Source organism: Rhinoderma darwinii, chromosome 12 (genome assembly GCF_050947455.1).
Source record: "Rhinoderma darwinii isolate aRhiDar2 chromosome 12, aRhiDar2.hap1, whole genome shotgun sequence".
In the NCBI taxonomy this organism is placed as follows: Eukaryota; Metazoa; Chordata; class Amphibia; order Anura; family Rhinodermatidae; genus Rhinoderma; species Rhinoderma darwinii.
This window is the reverse complement of record NC_134698.1, coordinates 85,440,432-85,464,746: the sequence shown is the minus strand read 5'-3', so window position 1 is coordinate 85,464,746 and position 24,315 is coordinate 85,440,432. Positions and strand designations below refer to the sequence as shown.

At 43.2% G+C, this 24,315-nt stretch overlaps 1 protein-coding gene and 1 long non-coding RNA gene across 3 annotated transcripts in view; one reads left to right on the top strand and one right to left on the bottom strand.

Annotated features, from left to right (window-relative positions):
• The window catches only part of LOC142664971 (uncharacterized), a 181,512-nt gene that overhangs the window by 113,038 nt on the left and 44,159 nt on the right, over positions 1-24,315 (top strand). Inside the window, exon 3 of one of the 2 annotated variants that reach the window (XR_012851429.1) lies at positions 20,799-20,900. The exons of the other annotated variant lie outside the window; for it this stretch is intronic. This is a non-coding gene — a long non-coding RNA (uncharacterized LOC142664971). The remainder of the gene's footprint in view (positions 1-20,798; positions 20,901-24,315) is intronic. 2 annotated transcript variants of the gene reach the window in all.
• CEP128 (centrosomal protein 128) overlaps positions 16,256-24,315 on the bottom strand; it is a 134,824-nt gene continuing 126,764 nt past the window's right edge. The window contains exon 25 of the mRNA XM_075844463.1: positions 16,256-16,807. Within this exon, the coding sequence (XP_075700578.1) occupies positions 16,722-16,807 (86 nt within the window). The 3' untranslated portion in view covers positions 16,256-16,721. The remainder of the gene's footprint in view (positions 16,808-24,315) is intronic.

The following is a 24,315-nucleotide window of genomic DNA, read 5'->3' as shown; positions in this document are numbered from 1 at the left end:
GGACAGTGTCACCTCCTCACCTTCCAGCAGCCTGTACCCCCTCTCCTGCCTGCAGCCTCTGTAATATATGTTATTAGAGGACAGTGCCATCTCCTCACCTTCCAGCAGCCTGTACCCCTCTCCTGCCTGCAGCCTCTGTAATATATGTTATTAGAGGACAGTGTCATCTCCTCACCTTCCAGCAGCCTGTACCCCTCTCCTGCCTGCAGCCTCTGTAATATATGTTATTAGAGGACAGTGTCACCTCCTCACCTTCCAGCAGCCTGTAGCCTCTGTAATATATGTTATTAGAGGACAGTGTCATCTCCTCACCTTCCAGCAGCCTGTACCCCCTCTCCTGCCTGCAGCCTCTGTAATATATGTTATTAGAGGACAGTGTCCCCTCCTCACCTTCCAGCAGCCTGTACCCCCTCTCCTGCCTGCAGCCCCTCTGTAATATATGTTATTAGAGGACAGTGTCACCTCCTCACCTTCCAGCAGCCTGTACCCTCTCCTGCCTGCAGCCTCTCTGTAATATATGTCATTAGAGGACAGTGTCACCTCCTCACCTCCCAGCAGCCTGTACCCCTCTCCTGCCTGCAGCCTCTGTAATATATGTTATTAGAGGACAGTGTCATCTCCTCACCTTCCAGCAGCCTGTACCCCCTCTCCTGCAGCCAATCTTTAAATGTTTATAGCTAAGTTCGGAGCACATCGCACAGCTTCTACACCAGGCTGAGCCCCCCACTTGTTGAGCATGGAGGTAGAAAATATGCATTTTTAAGGGCAGAGGAATAGAAAAAGACATTTCTTAATAAATAATTTTTTTAAGTGATTATTAACTAATTTCAAATGAACTTTTATTAAAAATAGTTTTATTTATTTACTTTGTATGACAATTTTTTGAGCATCCTGTATACATAGACGCTGTATCGTTTTGTTAAAGCCAAGCCTCCAGGTTAATTGAACTGACAGCTCAGCTAAAAGCTGGATCTGTGCCAATAACTATCACATCTAAGTATACTCTTACATGGTCCGATGTGGGCCGTGTAAACTAGCGCCGATCAACCAGACCGTTCGATGATCGGCGCTCGTTTGCTCCTTTCATAAAGAGCTAGTATGGGGACGAGCGCTCGTTACTACAATCGCTCATCCCCATACATTTCTATCATGTCGGTAGCACATTCTTGTTTACACAGGGAGTTCTGCTGCCGACAAAGATAATATTTTGGACATTTAAAACGATACAATCAGCTGATGAATGAGCGTCTGCTCGTTCATCTGCTGATCGCTGCCATTTACACATGGCAATGATTGGGAACGCTCGTTTGCCCGATCATTGGCCAGTGTAAAAGGGCCCTATGTTTATGGACAATTTCTAGCTGCACTACATCTAATATACATCCAGAGCTGCCTTACAAAGGATGGTGATGTGTTTCTTTGTACCAATAGATGCACTTTAACCCCTTGGCGACATACAACGTACTATTATGTTGTTGTCGCCAAGGTCTTAGGCCCCATGGACACGACCGTGCCCGCAATCACGGCCCGCGCTTGCGAGCACAGCCGGCCGCTGACTGACAGCCGCATTTTCGGGCCGTGCTCCCATACAAAGTATGGGAGCACGGCCCGCAAAATGCGAAAGAACGGACATGTTCCATAATTCCCGGAACATTTCCACGGCACTGACACCCTTCCGTAGTGCTACGGAAAGGTGTCAGTGTTCAATGAAAGTGAATGGCTCCGTTTTTGCGGACCGCATTTGCGGTCCGCAAAAACGGAGGTTTTTTGCTGTCGTGTGCATGGGGCCTTAAGGCAACACAACATAACTGTATGTTGTGTTTCAGGTACATGCTCAGAAGCTGTCACCGGTGTCATCTGTATCTTACAGCTGACACCGTGCTGTAACGCGGCTAGCTCTGCCATTAACAACTTAGATGCTGTGATCAAAAGCGGTTGCGTCATCAGTGATTTGAAGCCGATCGGCATCGATGTGATGTGATTACAGGGTTTCCGATTGTTGCTATGGCAACCGGAGGCTTACCAATGCCCTTCTAGTCTGCCACGTATGGAAGCCCACATATTTGGTATCACTGCGTCCGTAACGACCGAAACTGTAAAACTATAATCTTATTTTTCTTACACGGTGAACACCGCAAAAAATAATAAACAATGTCAGAATCACCAACCCTCACAAAACCGAATAAAAAGTGATCAAATAATCTCATGTACCCCAAAATGGTACCAATGGAAACTACAGATTGTCCCGCAATAAATTAGCCCTTTATCAGTGCGACACCGACCGCATATCTGTGTATTATCTATTTACCACTTTACTATACCCTCTTATTATACCCTGATGTTCTCCGCACATATTACATATATCCTGATGTACTCCTCACATATTACATATACCCTGATGTACTCCTCACATATTACATATACCCTGATGTACTCCTCACATATTACATATACCCTGATGTACTCCTCACATATTACATATATCCTGATGTACTCCTCACATTACATATACCCTGATGTGCTCCTCACATATTACATATATCCTGATGTACTCCTCACATATTACATATACCCTGATGTACTCCTCACATATTACATATATCCTGATGTACTCCTCACATTACATATACCCTGATGTACTCCTCACATATCACATATATCCTGATGTACTCCTCACATATTACATATACCCTGATGTACTCCTCACATATTACATATACCCTGATGTACTCCTCACATATTACATATACCCTGATGTACTCCTCACATATTACATATACCCTGATGTACTCCTCACATATTACATATACCCTGATGTACTCCTCACATATTACATATACCCTGATGTACTCCTCACATATTACATATATCCTGATGTACTCCTCACATATTACACATACCCTGATGTGCTCCTCACATATTACATATATCCTGATGTACTCCTCACATATTACATATATCCTGATGTACTCCTCACATATTACATATATCCGGATGTACTCCTCACATATTACATATATCCTGATGTACTCCTCACATATTACATATACCCTGATGTACTCCTCACATATTACATATATCCTGATGTACTCCTCACATATTACATATATCCTGATGTACTCCTCACATATTACATATACCCTGATGTACTCCTCACATATTACATATATCCTGATGTACTCCTCACATATTACATATACCCTGATGTACTCCTCACATATTACATATACCCTGATGTACTCCTCACATATTACATATGCCCTGATGTACTCCTCACATATTACATATATCCTGATGTACTCCTCACATTACATATACCCTGATGTACTCCTCACATATCACATATACCCTGATGTACTCCTCACATATTACACATACCCTGATGTACTCCTCACATATTACATATATCCTGATGTACTCCTCACATATTACATATATCCTGATGTACTCCTCACAGATTGCATATATCCTGATGTACTCCTCACAGATTGCATATATCCTGATGTACTCCTCACATATTACATATACCCTGATGTACTCCTCACATATTACATATATCCTGATGTACTCCTCACATATTACATATATCCTGATGTACTCCTCACAGATTGCATATACCCTGATGTACTCCTCACATATTACATATACCCTGATGTACTCCTCACATATTACATATACCCTGATGTACTCCTCACATATTACATATATCCTGATGTACTCCTCACATATTACACATACCCTGATGTACTCCTCACATATTACATATATCCTGATGTACTCCTCACATATTACATATATCCTGATGTACTCCTCACATATTACATATATCCTGATGTACTCCTCACATATTACATATATCCTGATGTACTCCTCACATATTACATATACCCTGATGTACTCCTCACATATTACATATACCCTGATGTACTCCTCACATATTACATATACCCTGATGTACTCCTCAGATATTACATATACCCTGATGTCCTCCTCATATATTACACATATCCTGATGTACTCCTCACATATCACATATACCCTGATGTACTCCTCACATATTACATATACCCTGATGTACTCCTCACAGATTACATATACCCTGATGTACTCCTCACATATTACATATATCCTGATGTACTCCTCACATATTACATATACCCTGATGTACTCCTCACATATTACATATACCCTGATGTACTCCTCACAGATTACATATATCCTGATGTACTCCTCACATATCACATATACCCTGATGTACTCCTCACATATTACATATACCCTGATGTACTCCTCACAGATTACATATACCCTGATGTACTCCTCACATATTACATATACCCTGATGTACTCCTCACATATTACATATACCCTGATGTACTCCTCACATATTACATATACCCTGATGTACTCCTCACATATTACATATATCCTGATGTACTCCTCACATATTACATATATCCTGATGTACTCCTCACATATTACATATACCCTGATGTACTCCTCACATATTACATATATCCTGATGTACTCCTTACATATTACATATATCCTGATGTACTCCTCACATATTACATACATCCTGATGTACTCCTCACATATTACATATACCCTGATGTACTCCTCACATATCACATATACCCTGATGTACTCCTCACATATTACACATACCCTGATGTGCTCCTCACATATTACATATACCCTGATGTACTCCTCACATATTACATATATCCTGATGTACTCCTCACATATTACATATACCCTGATGTACTCCTCACATATCACATATACCCTGATGTACTCCTCACATATTACATATACCCTGATGTACTCCTCACATATTACACATACCCTGATGTGCTCCTCACATATTACATATACCCTGATGTACTCCTCACATATTACATATATCCTGATGTACTCCTCACATATTACATATACCCTGATGTACTCCTCACATATTACATATATCCTGATGTACTCCTCACATATTACATATATCCTGATGTACTCCTCACATATTACATATATCCTGATGTACTCCTCACATATTACATATACCCTGATGTACTCCTCACATATTACACATATCCTGATGTACTCCTCACATATTATATATATCCTGATGTACTCCTCACATATTACATATACCCTGATGTACTCCTCACATATTACATATACCCTGATGTACTCCTCACATATTACATATACCCTGATGTACTCCTCAGATATTACATATACCCTGATGTCCTCCTCATATATTACACATATCCTGATGTACTCCTCACATATCACATATACCCTGATGTACTCCTCACATATTACATATACCCTGATGTACTCCTCACAGATTACATATACCCTGATGTACTCCTCACATATTACATATATCCTGATGTACTCCTCACATATTACATATACCCTGATGTACTCCTCACATATTACATATACCCTGATGTACTCCACATATTACATATACCCTGATGTACTCCACATATTACATATACCCTGATGTACTCCTCACAGATTACATATACCCTGATGTACTCCTCACATATTACATATATCCTGATGTACTCCTTACATATTACATATATCCTGATGTACTCCTCACATATTACATACATCCTGATGTACTCCTCACATATTACATATACCCTGATGTACTCCTCACATATCACATATACCCTGATGTACTCCTCACATATTACACATACCCTGATGTGCTCCTCACATATTACATATACCCTGATGTACTCCTCACATATTACATATATCCTGATGTACTCCTCACATATTACATATACCCTGATGTACTCCTCACATATCACATATACCCTGATGTACTCCTCACATATTACATATACCCTGATGTACTCCTCACATATTACACATACCCTGATGTGCTCCTCACATATTACATATACCCTGATGTACTCCTCACATATTACATATATCCTGATGTACTCCTCACATATTACATATACCCTGATGTACTCCTCACATATTACATATATCCTGATGTACTCCTCACATATTACATATATCCTGATGTACTCCTCACATATTACATATATCCTGATGTACTCCTCACATATTACATATACCCTGATGTACTCCTCACATATTACACATATCCTGATGTACTCCTCACATATTATATATATCCTGATGTACTCCTCACATATTACATATACCCTGATGTACTCCTCACATATTACATATATCCTGATGTACTCCTCACATATTACATATACCCTGATGTACTCCTCACATATTACATATATCCTGATGTACTCCTCACATATTACATATACCCTGATGTACTCCTCACATATTACATATACCCTGATGTACTCCTCACATATTACATATATCCTGATGTACTCCTCACATATATCCTGATGTACTCCTCACATATTACATATATCCTGATGTACTCCTCACATATTACATATACCCTGATGTACTCCTCACATATTACATATACCCTGATGTACTCCCCACATATTACATATACCCTGATGTACTCCTCACATATTGCACTTCAGAAGCCAAATTGTGCTCCTTCCCTTCTGAGCCCCGCTGTGTTCAAACAGCAGTTTATTACCACATATGTTACTAACCCCATTGTTAGTTTTTAAAATGGGGTTACTTCTTGGGGGCTTCCACTGTACCCTGGTACCTCATGGTTTTACAAATGTGACATGGCGCCCAAAAATCAAATCCGCAAGATCTACATGCCAAGTAGCGCTCGCGCCTTTCTGAGTCCTGCCGTGTGTCCAAACAGCAGTTTATTACCACATGTGGGGTATTGCTGTAATCGGAAGAAATTGATTTTCAAATGTTGAGGTGCATTTTCTCCTTTTATTCCTTGTGAAAATTGAGAAAATTTATCAGAAAAAAAATAATTTTCAATTTCACTTCATAATTACACTAAATTCTGCAAAAAAAAAACTGGGGTCAAAATCCTCACTATACCCCTCAATAAATTCCTTCAGGGGTGTAGTTTCCCAAATGGGGTCACTTTTGGGGATTTCCACTGATTTGGTCCCTCAGGCCTTGCAAGTTTCACCTCCACTTTGCTTTAATTCCTGTGAAACGCCTAAAGGGTTAAGAAACTTTCTGAATGCTGTTTTGAATACTTTGAGGGGTGCAGTTTTTAAAATGGGGTTAGTTATGGGGACTTTCTAATATATAAGGCCCTCAAAGCCACTTCACAACTGAACTGCCCCTGTAACAATAGCTTTTTGACATTTTCTTGAAAATGTGAGAAATTGCGGCTACATTTTTAAGTCTTGTAACGTCCTAGAAAAATAAAAGGATGTTTGAAAAATGATGCAAACATAAACTAGACACATTGGGGGTGTTCATTAGTCACTATTTTACACGCAGATACATTTAAATTTAGAAAAATCATAATTTTTGCAAATGTTCTCTAAATTTTGGTGTTTTTCACAAATAAGCAATGAATTTATCGACCACATTTTTCCACTAACATAAAGTCCAATATGTCACGAGAAAACGGTCTCCGAATCGCTTGGATACATAAAAGCATTCCCAAGTTATTACCACATAAAGTGACCCTATTTTAAAAAATAGGCTGTCTCTACAAGGCCAAAACTTTGTCTCCAAGGGGTTAATGAGGAGGAATGGTTGTATGTGTCGGCATAGTAGAGATCAGGCAATAATGGATCGCTGGTGAGTAGAGATGTGACATACTGACTTTGATAAACACAAGCTCCGCGAATGCTCCGTGTTTGCACACAAGCAGCCGGCATCGTTGAGCTGAATGTAGATGAGATCTCTTTATTTAGCTGATGAAGCAGTTTTCCTGCTGTGCGGAGTAAACACTCTTCACCTTAAGAGCCGCCACTATAAGAACTGAATGTAATATCAGAGGCAGCCAAACAAATGCATGTTCAAGAGTGTGATCGTTCCATGTAGGATGATCTCATCCCAAGACTCCCAGCCAGTGCAAAGTTCCTGCTCCCATCTGCTTTCTATCTTTGTCCCGTTACCCTGGGCAGGATTCTCTAGACTTAAAGGGTCGGTCCAGTCTTCTGTAACTACAGCGTTATCATTGTATAAAGAAAAGTTCTGCAACTTTCTAATATGCATTTGTTTTAATTCCTCATTCCCCATATCTCTGCTTGCTGTCTGAGAATGGCAACCTTCATTATTTATATCCAGATAACTTCTCTTTATACCATAATGAACCTTATTACATAAACACAGAAAAAAAACATTAAGATGATCCAAAAATAACAGTAACCACATCCCATTCAATGTTATAAAAAATTATATGGCACCTATACAAGTCTGAGTCTCGCGTTTTGTGCTGAAGATAGCTGAAACAATGCTGATAACAATCAGAGTTCAGATCAGCTCAAAGTAATTTTTGAAAAACCCATTCGCATACATAGCGGAAATCTGCACTGAATCTGCAGTGTGTGAAGCCGGCTCTAGTGCTGGATTTACGGCTATCCTGCCTAATGATCTGCCTGGGACTTTACTCCATGTGTGTCACGTTCTTCTGGTACATCTTGTATCCAGGGCTGGATTATCTGATCTGACCAGGGAGGTCTACAAGTAACGGTTTATAATTCATTATATTTTACCATTATCCTAAGAATCAAGTCTCATAAACACAACGTTCATAGATCTGAATTTCTTGGTCTTTTTACGTGTGAAAGGAAATGTCTAGATATAAGTTTCTGTGATCACGTTGTTTGGAGTAGATGAAATGTTTTGTGTTCTTTATGCAGCAGCAATTTGTTAAATGTAATCCATAAATGTACCAATGCTGTGAAGTCTTTAAAAACCATGAAGTCTTAGCTGTTCCTGACGTTCTTACACCAGATCTTTCACGTCCGCACATGGAAAGGTCAGACTCAAGAGATGAGAAAATCAGAGTCACTCCTGCTGTCCTCACCCTCTATCAGTGCCCCTCAAGGCTGTGTCCTTGGGCCTCCCCTCCTCTGTGACGACACCTATGTTCTGGGCCAGCGCATGAATGTTTATATGTTGACAACATTCAAGTCTCTCTCCCAAGTCCCGATCTTACTTTCTAATTAACTGTCCCAAGATGTTTAACTGATGGCTCTCCTCCATATTCTGTTGGTTCCTCAAACCCAACATGGAAAGAATTTTGCATTACCCACTACCTTAATTGCTCATAACACCTTTACTCATGATACAGCCAAAACTGCTAGTGTATGCCATTATCCTATCCCTGTAAGACTACTGCAACACTCCTGTATAGCCCACCAATATGATTGGCACCTTTGCCACACTTGAAGGAGTCCCCTCTTTTGTCACTGGTATTGCCAACCTCACTAAATACACATTGCAGATCAAAAGATATGTATTGTTATTCCCTCAAAATCAATGCAGGCTGTCTTTCATGACAGGTGTGACTTGCAGCGTGTTTGCATTATTACCCCCTGTCTATTAATGATCTGTGCTCGGTCTTTATTTCTGTTTGTTAATCGTGGGGAGGAAACAGACTTTCTCGACCACAAATAGCTTTCAACTGGCTGAACGAAGCTGTCGAGTCTAAGTGATCCCCCCGTCCCTCAGCCCTCGTGAATAGATGGCCTTTCACAGCTGGAGCCCAGGGCTGCAGCCTTTAATATAGTTACCGATTGGTGGTTGCTATTGGGAAGAAGAACAGGCTAGACATAGAAAGTAACAGGGTGTGAGGTGTTTTTGTGAACACGGAAAGAATCAAATAGAAGGAGAAGCCAAACCAAGGTCAGGTCATTACCAGATAATCAGGGGAGACCTAGACAAACAAGCCAGGAGTCAAAGCAGAAGCACGGAGCCGTCATAGCTACATACAGGGTGAAGCAGGATCCTGCAGAAAGAAGAACCGAATCAGCATGTGCAGAACGGCGCTGGAGAGCGGACCTCGGAGTATCACATATCTGTCTATATTTTTTATCTTATTCAGCCAGTGGCATGTATGACCAAATACCCGTGCCCATCTGTTTCTGGGTCTTATTACCAGCTAAAGCAGCTTTACCACCCATTTAGTGTTTATTGGTTCTTAAAAAAAAAAATTTGACATTCGACATCTGAATGGGAAGTGATAAAAGATGAGATTATATGTAATTTTAACCCAAGCAACTCTGCCAAACTAAACATTCTTCTTGATTGTAGAGAGTTGGCAGTGTATTGGCACTTTGCGGGCACTCATCTCTGTCAGCGACAGGAGAATGTATTATACGGGACCACAGTGACGCCCCCTCCCTCTACTGCCGTCAGTGCCCAGGGCAAGCTCAATAACTGTTTTACCTGGATCAGTATTATATTTTGTGGATCCTCTGGTAAAGTTCAGGCTTTGTGCCAGCCCTTCTGTCATGACTTGGCACCACTTATACATTCCAAACTGAGAAAATACAATGCCCGCCCTATGCCTTACAGGTCATACCCATTCTTGTTGGAAATGGCATGTCAAGAACAATCATTAGAGATAATCCTTACAGTATTACAGGCGGCGCACACAACCTCTCCTAGGAAAGACATTTTCATTAGTTGTTTTTGATCCAATGGCCACTTATTGTTGACAGAAAGAGTGACAGATCCTTGTAGCAGTCTCCAGATTTTGCAATTGCATCTAAAGAAAACCACTCACTATGGACGATCTCTTGGAAGATTATTTTTGCAGAAATCCAGCTGGTAGGGAGATTTAAGGGCACCGCATCCTAGTAAAAAATTTAAAAAAAGTATGCCAAATAGCCTTCCACCAGAAGGAAAAATACTTTTTGCTCTAGTGCAACCCATAGGTATAGGCATCTCATTCAACCAACTAGAAAACAACTCTACTGATGAGAAGCAAACATTCTGAATCCTGGTTTAAGGCTCTATAAAGGGTCAGACATTGACAGTCATCTATAGATGGCACTAAAAATACATTTTATCCGATTTAATCCAGATACCGGCCGTTACAGTAAAGTGTCAGTTGTAACATACAGCCGACACCTGCTGAGTATGGAGCGATCTCAGTCTGTAAACTCGATCCATCCCTCTCCCTACCGACTATGACGTACAGTTACGTCAAATGTTGGTAAGAGGGTGAGCCATGCCCCCTTTCTGGAAGCCAAACCGCTTTTTCCCGTTAAGCCATGCCCCCTTTCTAGACCCGTTTAAAAGTGTCCAGTAACATCAAAATTGCGCTGATTTGCAAAAACATTTGGCTCATTTTTCAGCACATTCTAGATTCGGGCACAGTGGTAAATCCACCTCAATGATGTTTTTTTATATTTTCACCGTTGGTGTCCTAAAATGTTATGGTTACATTTATATGAAGTGATGTGAATAATATTAATGATTTGGTTACAATGGCGCATAACACGGGGGGGGGGGTTATTAGGCAGCGAGTGATCCGTCAGTTCTTGATGTTGGAAGCAGGAAAAATGGACGCGGGTAAGGATCTGAGCGACTGACGGGAGACAAATTGTGATGTGTAGACGACTGGGTCAGAGAATCTCCAGGACGGCCGGTCTTGCGGGGTGTTTTTATTATGTAGTTCAAGGAAGGAGAACCTGGGGACAGGATTATGGGGGCTCAAGGATCATTGATGTGTGTGGTGAGTGAAGGAAAGCCTGTCTGATCTAATCCCACAGCAGAGAAACTGTACAACAAATTGCTGAAAAAGTTAGTGGATGGTCGGGTGTGTGAGCGTCGCCTTTTTGGGGGAACAGATGGCACCTGGAAAGCGTAGTCTGATCCATGGAAGCCCCACTTTACAGAGACTGACTCCCTGAATCCTACAGTGTCTGCTGTGTGGACCAGACGTCAGAGTGCAGGTCACGTGACCGAACGGCGGCCCGGAACGGAGTAACTAACTTTAAAATAAAGCTACTGGCAAGAGAATAAATGTCACTACCTTTCTCCTAACCTAGTTAGCAAACGGAGGGAGATTTCTCTGGAGTTCTTCTTTAAAAGGATCTACTGCTAACGTTTTGGTTGCAGGTCTTGTGGCGTCCATACCTCAATGGGTCAGGGCTGTTTTGGCAGCAGGAGAGCGACTACACAATATTAGGCAGATGGTTTTAAAGTTATGGCTCAATGGGGTGTATTCCTGTATAAAAGTGATGCTCTACAGGGAAGAGGGGGGTGTAAAGTACAGAGTATCTGCATCTTGTGGATGTCACGTCTCTGGTCTTCTCAGTACATCGGGTTTGTGGTTTTGCTGTGGATGAGGCTCCTATGCGGACGTTTGTCATGCACGATCTGTTTGGTTCAGTACATTGTGTCTTCCAGAATAGGAATATGAGAGTCCCATATCTAATATCCGAGTCCTCTGCACCTGCTGGACAGAAGTGGAATCACCACATAATATCAAACGGCGCACTCCCCCAGCGCTATTGAGGTGGGTAAAAGGAAAAAGTATTTCCGTTCCAAGCCAATTCCACCACAAAACCAACTGTGGAAAATCCAAAGATGCAAATGGAAAATGCACGTTTAAGGGAAAATGATCAATTCTTCTTGTGTCATATTTACTTTGAAAGGCGATTCCTTGTCCGGAATGTGCATCAAACACCCGGCTGATGTGATCTCCGCATCACACGGGAGATTTCTATGTCTTCCCACTGATTAAGATCAATGCGGCCTCATCGCTTGTTGCCTAGAACCTTTCCCTGTGACACATTCAGTGCTGCAGCCAAATTAAAAGTGTGTTATGTTCCTACTATTCTTGTATGAAATGTTTTCCACTGATGATCTAGTGCCAGGGTCAAGCTGCCAATACACTGCGCTTCATATAGGAGGCTTTGCGGTATAAGACGTCCTGGCATCCAGCAGAGAATCCGCACTGTCCCCTGCAGCAATAGAGAACTAGGAGACGCTTGTAGAGAAGGATCTACCCACAGCAGGGGAGTCACAATTGTATGATATTAGAAGGGGTGTTGTTTTTTTCTTCCAGAATCAGCGCCACTCTTGTCCAGGTATCTAATTTTTACTTGAATGGGGCTGAGCTGCAATACCTGACCTACCCATGGACAGCAGGAGCGCTGTTCCATTCAATATAAAAAAGAAACAATCAATCAGAAAGCAGAGCCTTCCTTCCAATCTCCTACAGCCTGTACCAGTTTGTTTTTCATGATGTAAATTACCACACATGTAGCATTATCATGAGCGAGGACGCTTAGCTATAATCCTGTTCATACAATGCAGTTAGAATCTGTGCTTTTTTTTAGGGCATGCTGCAGTTTTTTTTATAGCCACAGCATGCCCTATCCCCTGCAGGGTTTCCCCCCCCCCCCCCCCCCATGATCTTTGAGGGAATCTGTGGCATCAGAAAGCACTTGTAGAATCTTGTAGTGATTGCAGTTTCCATAGAAGCAGCGCAAGGATCATTTTCTTACATTGGTTTCTTTTGTAAACCGCTTTATCCCGATCAGAGCCAAACCGCGGTAAAGACTGGATGTTTTCTGAGGTTCGGCGGTTTCTTCATTATGGTTGTTGTGTCGCTCCACTTTATATAACCTGTACACAGCATGTTAATGGTAGATTAGTTTGTAGTCTGCAGATTATCTGTACAATTACCCAGATGATAAAGCAGATCTGATGATATATTTGGTGTTTCCTTCTTCCGCATAATCCCTATATATTATGTAAAGCGGCTGCAATTGAGCACTTGAACCTTGAATTAAACGGGGTCCTGCTTTGAAAACATCATTGTAATATTCTAGTTTATAAGCCGTTAAGCATCGTCCCTTCCTTTCTTTTGTCCCTTACTTTAACATATGTTGTGTAGGCTACTATGAAGTAGAGGAGTGATAGAAGGGAATATGACTGCAGTGTCACAGTGCGGGGTGTGGACCCACTGGGCCGTACCGGGTGGCGGATAGGCAGCTGGCCAACCAGTTACAATACAATGTCTATAGTCCAGAAAGGGTAATTGTGGCAAAGTAGAGAGTAGCGGTGATTCAGGCTTAAGATGAGGCTCCGGCAGCAGACAGACAGACACCTGGTGGGTGTAACAGAGCAGATGCAGCGGAAGACACAGCTCGACTTAAACTCTAGACGGACCAGAGGCGCGGTAGCACAGGATACAAGGTACAGGCAGCAGGAACGGGTAACACTGGGAACTGGAAAACACTAGGAGACCATTTGCAAGACAAACTTTAGGTACGCAACAACGCTCAGGCAGTGATCAAGAGGGCAGAGCCCTTTTTATAGTCCAGCAGCGTTCTGGACTGATTGCAGATTACCTGCAATTGTGCGCGCTCTGGCCCTTTAAGGCTGTGTGGGCACGCGCGTCCTGCAGGAGGCAGTCTCTGAAGCAGGAAGTGAGTGCCGGTGTCTCCTAGGAGGGAGATTCTGCCGAGATCTCACAGGTCCATGGCCGCGGCCGTCAGAGGGTAAGTCAGAACGACGGGCCGCGGCCATAGATGTTACATGCAGGATCAGACTACACTGCTTGTTGTCTGTTACCTTGGAGATGCATAGTCTGTGTAGGAGCTGTAAAAAAAAATGGTAGGAAGTTTTTAATCAAGACAAATTTGCATAGTTTTAAACTTTAGATGCATTGAGACCATAAAAAATAAAAATTGGTTGTGAATGTATCATCATGTTGGCTGCACTTATTGACTTGATCTAAGTGCGTCTGTTTCATGAAGACATCTGATGGTTGTACAATTCCATGTTAAACACGGCTGTAGTAAAGGGTATGTGCACACACACACACACTAATTACGTCCGTAATTGACGGACGTATTTCGGCCGCAAGTACCGGACCGAACTCAGTACAGGGAGCCGGGCTCCTAGCATCATAGTTATGTACGATGCTAGGAGTCCCTGTCTCGCTGCAGGACAACTGTCCCGTACTGTAATCATGTTTACAGTACGGGACAGTTGTCCTGCAGCGAGGCAGGGACTCCTAGCGTCGTACATAACTATGATGCTAGGAGCCCGGCTCCCTGCACTGTGTTCGGTCCACTACTTGCGGCCGAAATACGTCCGTCAATTACGGACGTAATTAGTGTGTGTGCACATACCCTTACACGTCGGCTGATGTCGCAGTGGAGGTTATAAAAGCTTCTAACTTTAATCACAAAGCAAGTTGTTAGTAAGGACCGACGTGGAATCTGATCTGCCTGGATATCCTGAGCGCTGCTTAGCTGAGGGGCTTGAGCTGGTGTTTTATCCTATAGGATTGGATGGTGGCCAGATATTTGCTTATATAAAACTTTACAAAGGTTTCATCTGTGAGCACAGGAGGCCCCTGCAGCGGAGATGTGGAATCAGGGATTATCAATTGGCTAATTAGGCCCCGCTGAGTCCATAGACGGCACCCCGTGGTACCAAGAGATAAGCCATAGAACGGAGCAGCTCACAGGAGATAGGTCAACCCAGCCTTCTCTATAGGTTTCTGTGGGAAAATCGAGGCCTCTGTCCTTGCTGGTTAACCCAAATTTATATCTATATATTGTTATTCATGATGTAAATGTTGGATTCTAGAGTGTAGTTTCTTATGGTCAGCGGTCCCTGTCCTATAGAATGTAATAGGTCTTTTATATAGAATTATTTTAGTGGTGCATGTGCGGTTTTGAATACGTAAATTAATGGTCCTTGTCCTCGACAGCTGGATCTCGTGTTGACACCACTAGCACACGACAGAGTTCGGGCACTGAAAAACCGGTCCGCGCATTGGCCGCATTTCCCAGCTCGACCACGGTACAGGTGAACGGGACCCCTGCCCTTATAGACATTTTATGACGCCAGGAGCCCCTGCCTCCCCACAACAAAATGATAAAGTACAGAACAGCAGTTTTGTGGGAGGCAGGGGCTCCTGGCATCATAAAATGTCTATAAGGGCAGGGGTCCCGTTCACCTGTACCGGGAAATGCGACCGACACGCGGACGTTTTTCACAGCCTGAACTCGGTCGTGCGCAAGTGGTGTGAGGGTTTCTTGCCTTCAATCCTTGCAGGTTTTGGGTATGTGCACACATGGCAGTTACGCTGCGTACTTTTCGCAGTGTATCCGACCTAGAACCCTCAGGGAATTTCAGCCGAAAAACTGCAACAAATTGTGCAGATTTTCAGGCGGTTTCTCCGCTGTGGAAAACAGTTAGAAACAAAAAAGCTAATATTACCCCTCTATGCAGCCCTGCCAAAATCCGCAGCTAATACGTGAACATACCCTTTAAACAGCTATTTAATTACTTGTTTTGGGAGAAAATCTTACTGGGATCCGATAATGACGACTTATTACACTGAAGTGTAGATATAATGTAGAGAATTGGACAATATTTATAAATGATTTATTGATGTAAAACGCAATTTACAGAAATGCAAATTAATTTATTAAACCAAATTTATATTTAATATTAGCAGCATTTCACATCAAGTCTGTAAATACAAAAGCGCATGATTCCTGGGCTGATGGTCAATATGGCAGAGCCGAGAACACCACAAACCAGTAACGTTTTCCTGCTGGTCCGGCTCGTATGTCCTGTAGGTAGATTTGATGTGTGAGATGAGGGGCTGCGGACAATCTCCAGGCCAGACACCCGCAGAAACGGACACAGTGATGCAGCGTAAGCTGATTTTCGGGTATGCACGGCTCCAAGCAGACAGCAGGAGATAGACCAGTGGTTGTGAGGAAGGAGAATTACAGATTCTGTGTGAAAACATTCATAAAACTCAGGACGACACAGTAGGCAGACTGTAGTCTGCGGGAGGGATTGTCAATAATCATCCAGCTCTTCTTTCATGAGGCGGCCCCGCTCACTGCAATACCCATTGTATGATCCTTCATTTTCTCAAAACTCGTAGGCTGCCCTCTTTTTACAGGAGCTGAAACAAGAAACCTCAATGATACATGAAAGGGTTAACGTTTTTGAAGTTCTGCAGCTTTCTAATGGGGAATCTTTTCTTTGTTCTGCGCTGGTTTTTCTGGCGCAGCAAAGTCGCAAATGCCTCAAAAGTCTCATTGATGGAGTAGATTTTGATTTCTGGCGCATGGACAGCCAGAGATGCCCCTAATGTATTGAGAGTTGTATCTTTCTAAAATAGGGGCAACTTAACTCCTGCGGCTCTTGATTGACGGGCATAAGAAAGCCAGACTTCAGCCCTCTTTTGGCTTTCTGTCGGAGGTATACATCGGGACTCCCAACGTATAACTCCAATGGCAGTCTGCAAACATATCCCACTGTATTGCATTTAGTGGGATACGCTGCCCGGGAACTACGGCCTTGGTAAAACTGAAATCATTGTCCATATATGGACAGGGACATCAGGCTCTTCCCCGAGGGCCTATGTAGTGCAATGTATTAGACCTGTCAGTTATTCACTGACAGCAAGCCGATTAGGCTACATTACAGCGCTGATCAGATTATGTACAAGATAGGCAACTTATAATGTGGTGACAGAGCCTCTTTAATAAATTTCCCCATTGTGTTTAATGGTTCTTCATTTTCAAGATCTCCACTTACTATCAGTGAACGGAAAAATTATTGTTTACATCCAGAGGCTGAAAGACCCCTCCTACCCTAGCTGTGCTCTCACAGCGGAGGGTGCTATAAGGTTTCAGTATAGACAATCATCTGAGAGCTAAACACATGAGTAAGAACGATCAAAATCACTATTAAGAAATTATTTTTCAGCCACACCATAGAATTAATATAGATCCCCTGAGCCTGCTGTATATAATATACCCCCTGACACTGCCCACACACCATATAACGCCCCAATAGTGCCTAATAAGAATATACATACGAGTGGTGGAGATCCCTCTGCTCCTCCGGTCTATGTGGCTCAGCGCACATTTTCAGATCCCACTGGACTTAGTCCATGGTGTCCTCAATGCCCGCCCCATTTACTTCTTGTTTAGCTTCAACACCCACGTGCCACGGTGAGTGAACAGTGCCAATGCCAAAAGTATATGCAGGGATGATGTATATAACCCCATAATTCCTGTAAATCCATCATCCGTGTATGCACAATTGGAGCGAGCATTGAGGCTAAAAAGGACGTTTATAGGGCAGGCATCGAGGCAGAAATAACGAGTAAATGGGGTGGGTATTGAGGACACCGTGGACCACCAAAATGCCTGAAACACCGTTATATGGTAGAAGTCCAGCGGACTCTGAGAATATGGGTGCTGAGTCGCTCATGGTTCGGCACAAACAGGCGCGAGGCAGTGACATCATCGCGCTCATCTGTGCTGGGCCGTGACCGCCTGATCTTACACAATGAATAGTGGAGCGGGGGGGACGGACGGCTTCCTGCTATACTATAGGATTAAACTCTATCTGTGTCCTGAGGGCGCAGATACAGTTCAAGCCGTGAGGAATAAAAATAAAGGTGCAAGATAAACTCTTATCTGCGCTGAATTACGTTTTGTTTTTTTCTGATTAATTGTTCTGCCCTACACACGAACAGCTCAAAGCTCTCCTGTATGGAATGTTTGTTACAATGTATCCGTCAGAAGGCCGGGCTGTTCACTCACAGAGGATGTCTAATCTATTGTAACAACCTCAAGGGTGAGAAGTATTAGATCGGGACGGGTTTACTGCTCTGATTTTAATAGAACGTTTATTGACAAAGTTATAGAAAAACGAGTGTTTGTACATCTACTATCCAAATCTTCATATAAAGCGCTAATCAATATATCACCACCTAGAAAAGAAGGGATCAATATAAATCAGACCAATGAGAGTTCCCAGCGCTGAGACAAGGAGGATGGTCAGTACATGAGTCTAAGGGTTCATGCACATGACTGTCTATTTTCATCTATCTGTAAATACGGATCTATAGTCATCCACAAATAAGATCTGTATTTTATCCCTAAAAAAAAAAAAAAAAGGGAGTATGCAAATGATGTTAGCAGCATGTTGCATAGCAACGTGGCCGTTCATATTTAAGGAAGCGCCTATACTCTTCTATGGGAGAGTCCGTGCCATAATTATTGACAAGAATAGGACAGTCTCTATCCCAAAAATTCAGCACGGCCACCCTTCTCAAAAAATACGGAGATTTGTCCATGCTCAATAGAAATGAATGGGTCTGTAATTACTGTTGTGTGAATTGGGCCTTACCCTGCGGCATCTGTCCCTGTAAATACATGTTATATACAGTGATGATCTCATGTATATTAATGGAATTTAGAGCTCTCCACCCACTGCTGGATACTAATCGAACCGACAGCTCCACCTGTCTCCATACTGACCAACATCGGGTGTGGATATCAAGTTCTAACAGTAATACTGTACATCACCCATCATCATCATTGGCCGTGCTGCCACCAGTGAAATCATGATATATTGGGCCATTTTATGACACTTTGCCCTGATAACTATTGTCAGATTATATATCCGTACATTACAGGACATTTATATTATAAGGTTGCAGAACTCCTTTACGTTGCTCCATTACTGATGTGAGTGACGTTTTACCCCTCAGATCCCCCGGTGCCCATTGATAACCTCACATTGTAGGACTCCATCCTCACCCTGCAGTTTGTGTTCAAGGAAATTAAACCTGACACAATATATTGAATCTGGCAAATAGAACATGACAGGATATAAAGTAAGGAACGTCTTATCTGTGTACAGAGCAGCCTGTATCGGGGACCTCCGCATCATGGACTGGGGAGAGCCAAGGAATAGAGGCCACCTAGTGAGTCGTCCCGTCCCGTCCCGTCCCCCCCCCAATACACAGAATACGACTACTGGGAAGGGATCCAGGAATGTGGCCTGATGTTATTATCTGCACTCAGATGAATGTACGTCTCCGGCTAGAATGAGCACTTTGCTAAATAACCGGGGTCAGAAAGACCTTTTCACTCAGTCACTGCACTGCTGGGAGTATAAAGGAAGTGGCTCTGTGTGGAGCGCGCTCACACGGAGTGGTGGAAACAATGACATGACAAGAGATGGAGTTTACACACAAATCATTAACTTGTCTGATCACCGAAGACCCTCAGAGTGGGCACCACAACGATGCACAAATACTTAAGGGCCCATGCACCGACCGTGAATAGGGAAATTCTTCCTCCATAACTTCTCCACATCCCAGTCCTTGCCAATGAATTAGTATATCTTCCTCAAGGTGATTTATGTCAGTAATGCCATGAAAAACATCATCTTAACTAAATGCATTGCACACCGAGCGAACGACTGTTATATCCAGTCGTGAGGCAGTGATGGTTTTGGGGACATGTCATCTGCTTGTGTTGGTCGAGTGTCTTCTCTGTTTTTTTTGTTACTTTGTGACCTAAAGAGGCTCTGTCACCAGTTTTTAATTGCAGTACCTTGTGCCTAATCTGATTAGTGCTGTAATGTGGCTATCAGCAGAGTTGTTATTAAAGTTGCTCAAAACTGATAGTGTGGCCTTATGAATGAGGGCCAATTACTGCGAATTAGTTTCTTCATGACCAACCGGGCGTTGGCCAGAGGAGTGTATGGCGCTGACCAATCAGTGTCATACCCTGCTCATTGTTCCAGCCCAGCTTCTTTCACTGCCCAATCACGCTGGACCAATGAGAAGTGTATGATGCTGATTAGTCAGCGTCATACATGTCTGACCCACACCTACTTGGTCTTGAAGAAACTAATTGGCATTAATTGACTCGTGTTTCTAAGTTGTTCTAAACGGAGATGTCCCCCCCCCAAAAAACCCCTGTTGGTTTTGACATCATAGTGCAGCTTTGATTCTGTAGGAGACGGGGCAGATAGGTTCCTGTGGCAGTGGTTTTTGGTATTTTGAGTGTCTCGTAACTGGTTTTGCAGAATGTGAACTGATGAGTGTCTATGTTTTTTCCTGCTTCCTTCATGTCGTACTGCAGGCCTGGGGGAGTGGTCAGAAGGCTCTCAGATTGTCTAAATGTGGCACCCTCACTCTCTAGGAGCTTGCTCTCGGCCGGGCTTGTTGGAGCAAGTGGCTTGTGGTAAGTGGAGTTACGAAGCTGGAGTTGGGACGGGGAGTAGGGACTTCATTGGATCTTCTACAAAAGCAACCTCTATTATTCATCTGTCAAACTTGACCGGCTAAAACCAAGACATCATACTGAGTACATCATTAACGCTAAGCAACACATACATGGACAACACGGCGGGGGGGGGGAGATGTGATCAGGAAGTTCTGCTAGAGCCTTTCAAGACCATTCAGAAAAAGCTAACTGCAACACTATGGGAAATAGACATTCAGGAGCAGAACATACTGAGAACACAGTTTGTGGGGATCAACTGGAGGGGGAAGACATGGCTCCCAACAATCAGCACAGTATCTGGACCAGTAGAAAGGAGACTAAGAAAAGGAAGCCCAAACCGGGATCTCACATTCCAAACTCGAATACAAAGTGGAACTATGATGCAGGGGTCACAGACTCTGATCTAAACCCAAAACTATATACTCCTAACAGGCACGAGAACAGCCCAGCTACTAGTCGGGGGATGGTAATGCAGGTAAGGCTAGAGTATTGGTAGTTCTACGCTATTCTATTATCAGGAAGACCAATAGAAAATTTGGACCCAAACAAAACCTCGAGCAAATGCTTTGCAGTCTCCCTGGTGCCAGGGTTCTGCATGTGGTGTACAAATTTAGACAGGAGTCTGGTGAAAATCCAGCTGGCGTGGTCAATGTACAGACCAACAACAGAATAAATGGGAGGTGAAACAACTAGGCTACAAACGGAAGGGAAGGACCTCCAAGCTCGTATTCTCAGGAATACTGCCTGTGCTGTGCGCATCACAGGAAAGACAGCGGGAGCTCAGGGAGGTAAATGCATGGCTTCAGTCTAGGTGGAGAGGAGAAAGATTTGGGTTCCTAGAGCAATTGGCTGACTTCATTGGGGTGCAAACTGGATTCTGCAGATGATTTGCACCGAAATGGAAGGGGGTCCGCTGTGCTGGGGGAGAGAATTCTAGCTGAGGTGGCGCAGTATTTAAACTAGGGCTGAGGAGGGAGGCCAATGAAGAAAATAATGAGGTAGTCCGGTTAGAGAGGGGTCAAACTATGTTGGTGGGGGGAGAAACAGAATGTGGGGAGAGGACTAGACAACAGGATAGGGAGTTCCTTTGGTGACAAAACAGCAATGAAAATAAAAATGCTCAAATAATGTCCAATCACATTTCTAAGAATGAAAGTGAAAAACTGAAAGGCAAGTTAAAGTGTATGTTCACAAATGCCAGAAGTCTAGCAAGCAAAATGGGGGAGCTGGAGGCCTCGATACTGGAAGAAAATATAGATATAGTTGGTGTGGCTGAAACATGGCTGGACTCTTCACATAACTGGCCTTAAAATCTACAGAGATTTACCCCCTTTCAGAAAGACAGGACAAATAGAAAAGGCGGTGGTGTATGTCTGTATGTGAGAAGTGATATGAAGGCGGGTGTGAAAGGGACAATAGTGGGTGAAGATTGTGGGGAGATTGAAACCTTGTTGGTGGAACTAGAAAGGGAGGTAAACACTGAAAAAAATTACTTTTCGTATAATCTATAGACCCCCCAATATAACTGAGGAGATGGAAGTTCAGCTATATAAACAGATGGAGCGGGCTGCACAGGCGGGTACTGTAGTGATAATGGGAGACTTAAATTACCAGGATATTAATTAGTGTCATGGTTCGGTTTCAACTCCAAAGGGGAGACATTTCCTCAACCTGTTGCAGGAACATTTTATGGGCCACTTTGTGGAAGACCCGACTAGAGGTGAATCTCTGTTGGATCTGGTCATTATTTTTTTTGGGGTTTAAAGGTTGAAATACAAACAAGTACCAACAGTCAGAGAAGATGTGTCCCCATAATAAAAAGAACACCAAAAATAAGGGCACAGCCCATAACAGGAGAGTGAACATCACAACCTATAAGTAAGCACAAAGGAAAAGGAGCATTGCATAACAAAAGAGAAAATAAAAAGACAACAACAACTCCACTTCCTATACATCCGAAAATGCAGTGGCAATAGTAGGTAAGCGCAAACACAGGAAGCAAATGACTACTCGAAAAAAACACAAGAAGGGAAAGAAAATATAGAATGGGAAACAAAGGAGAGACAAAGGGAGTTCATGGTGAACCTGCACTCCAGATCATCATGGGTAAATAAGAAGCAGCCATGCACCTGGCAGAGACGTTGTTGGAGCAAGGCAAACCCCCACGCACCTGTATGTAGTCTCCGCTCAGATTAAGTTGCAAGGGAGAGGATGGGTATTGTATTGTCTCAAGTCACTGCAGTACAGTAGGTGGAAGAAGAGAGGAACTGACAAGGAATGAGCCAGAAGGTGCTCCAATCGCTGTATTAAAGCGACCTCCTGAAACCAATTATCCAACAGTGGAGGAATTGCAGTTTTTCACCTGCGGCAGATAACAGATTTGGCAGCTTGGAGGAGGTGTATAATAAGGGAGCATTTGTAAATGGGTATTGGCATAGGGAACATGAATAAAAGGGCCGCCTCGGGAGAATTAGGGACCAAGACCCCTGTAACTTCTAATATAATTTTAAAAACCGCCTCCCAAAAACTACGCAAGGAGGGGCAACTCCACCAAATATGTCACATGGGTCGCCCCACAGCGTCAACACGTGTCAGGTACAGATGGGTCAAATTTATGCAGGGCAGTGGGGACCCGATACCACCTAGAGATAATTTTGTAGCTAGTTTCCTGACCTCATACGTCTAGCGAAGCTTTCTAGGAGAGGGAGAAACATCGTCTCCATTGTGCCTCAGAGAATGCCGCGTCCAATTCTGTCTCCCAAGCCTTGTAGAAGGATGGGAGATGAGGGGATCACCGGGAGAGGAGTAGTTTATAGAGTGTGTAGGGGACAGGGTGGAAACACCTAAGCGCTCAAAGTCAGTAAGCGGCCAGTAAAGGTGAGCCTGGCACTTAGTAACACTATAGAAATGTTTTAACTGGGAGTATTCAAATATGTGACGTGGTGAGGGCAAATCAGCTGGCCAGATGGTGGCTAATGGGAGTAGAGAGGAATCCGAGAGAACCTGAGTGAATTACATGGGGTTGGTGGAAGACCTACCCAGGAAGGAGAAATGTGCCTCCCCAGCAGGAAAGGCAGGGTTGTCATTAATAGGGGTCAATGGACCCATTGGGTCAACAAGTGAGCCCCCTATCCGAGAGGACCGCAGTGCCAAGAGGGTATGTAAAACAACAAAGGAGGCGGGAGTCTGTCTATTCCCAGGCAGGGTCCAAGGCAGAGTAGATGGGGTACGAGTACAGAGTTGTTGGGCTAAACGAACCCAGAGTTTAGACTCACGATTGTGAAAAAAGTCAAGGACACGAGCATGTGCCGACGCCAAAGAATAAAGACAATAGTCCGGCAGACCAACCCCACCCATCCCTGGAGCGAGTAAG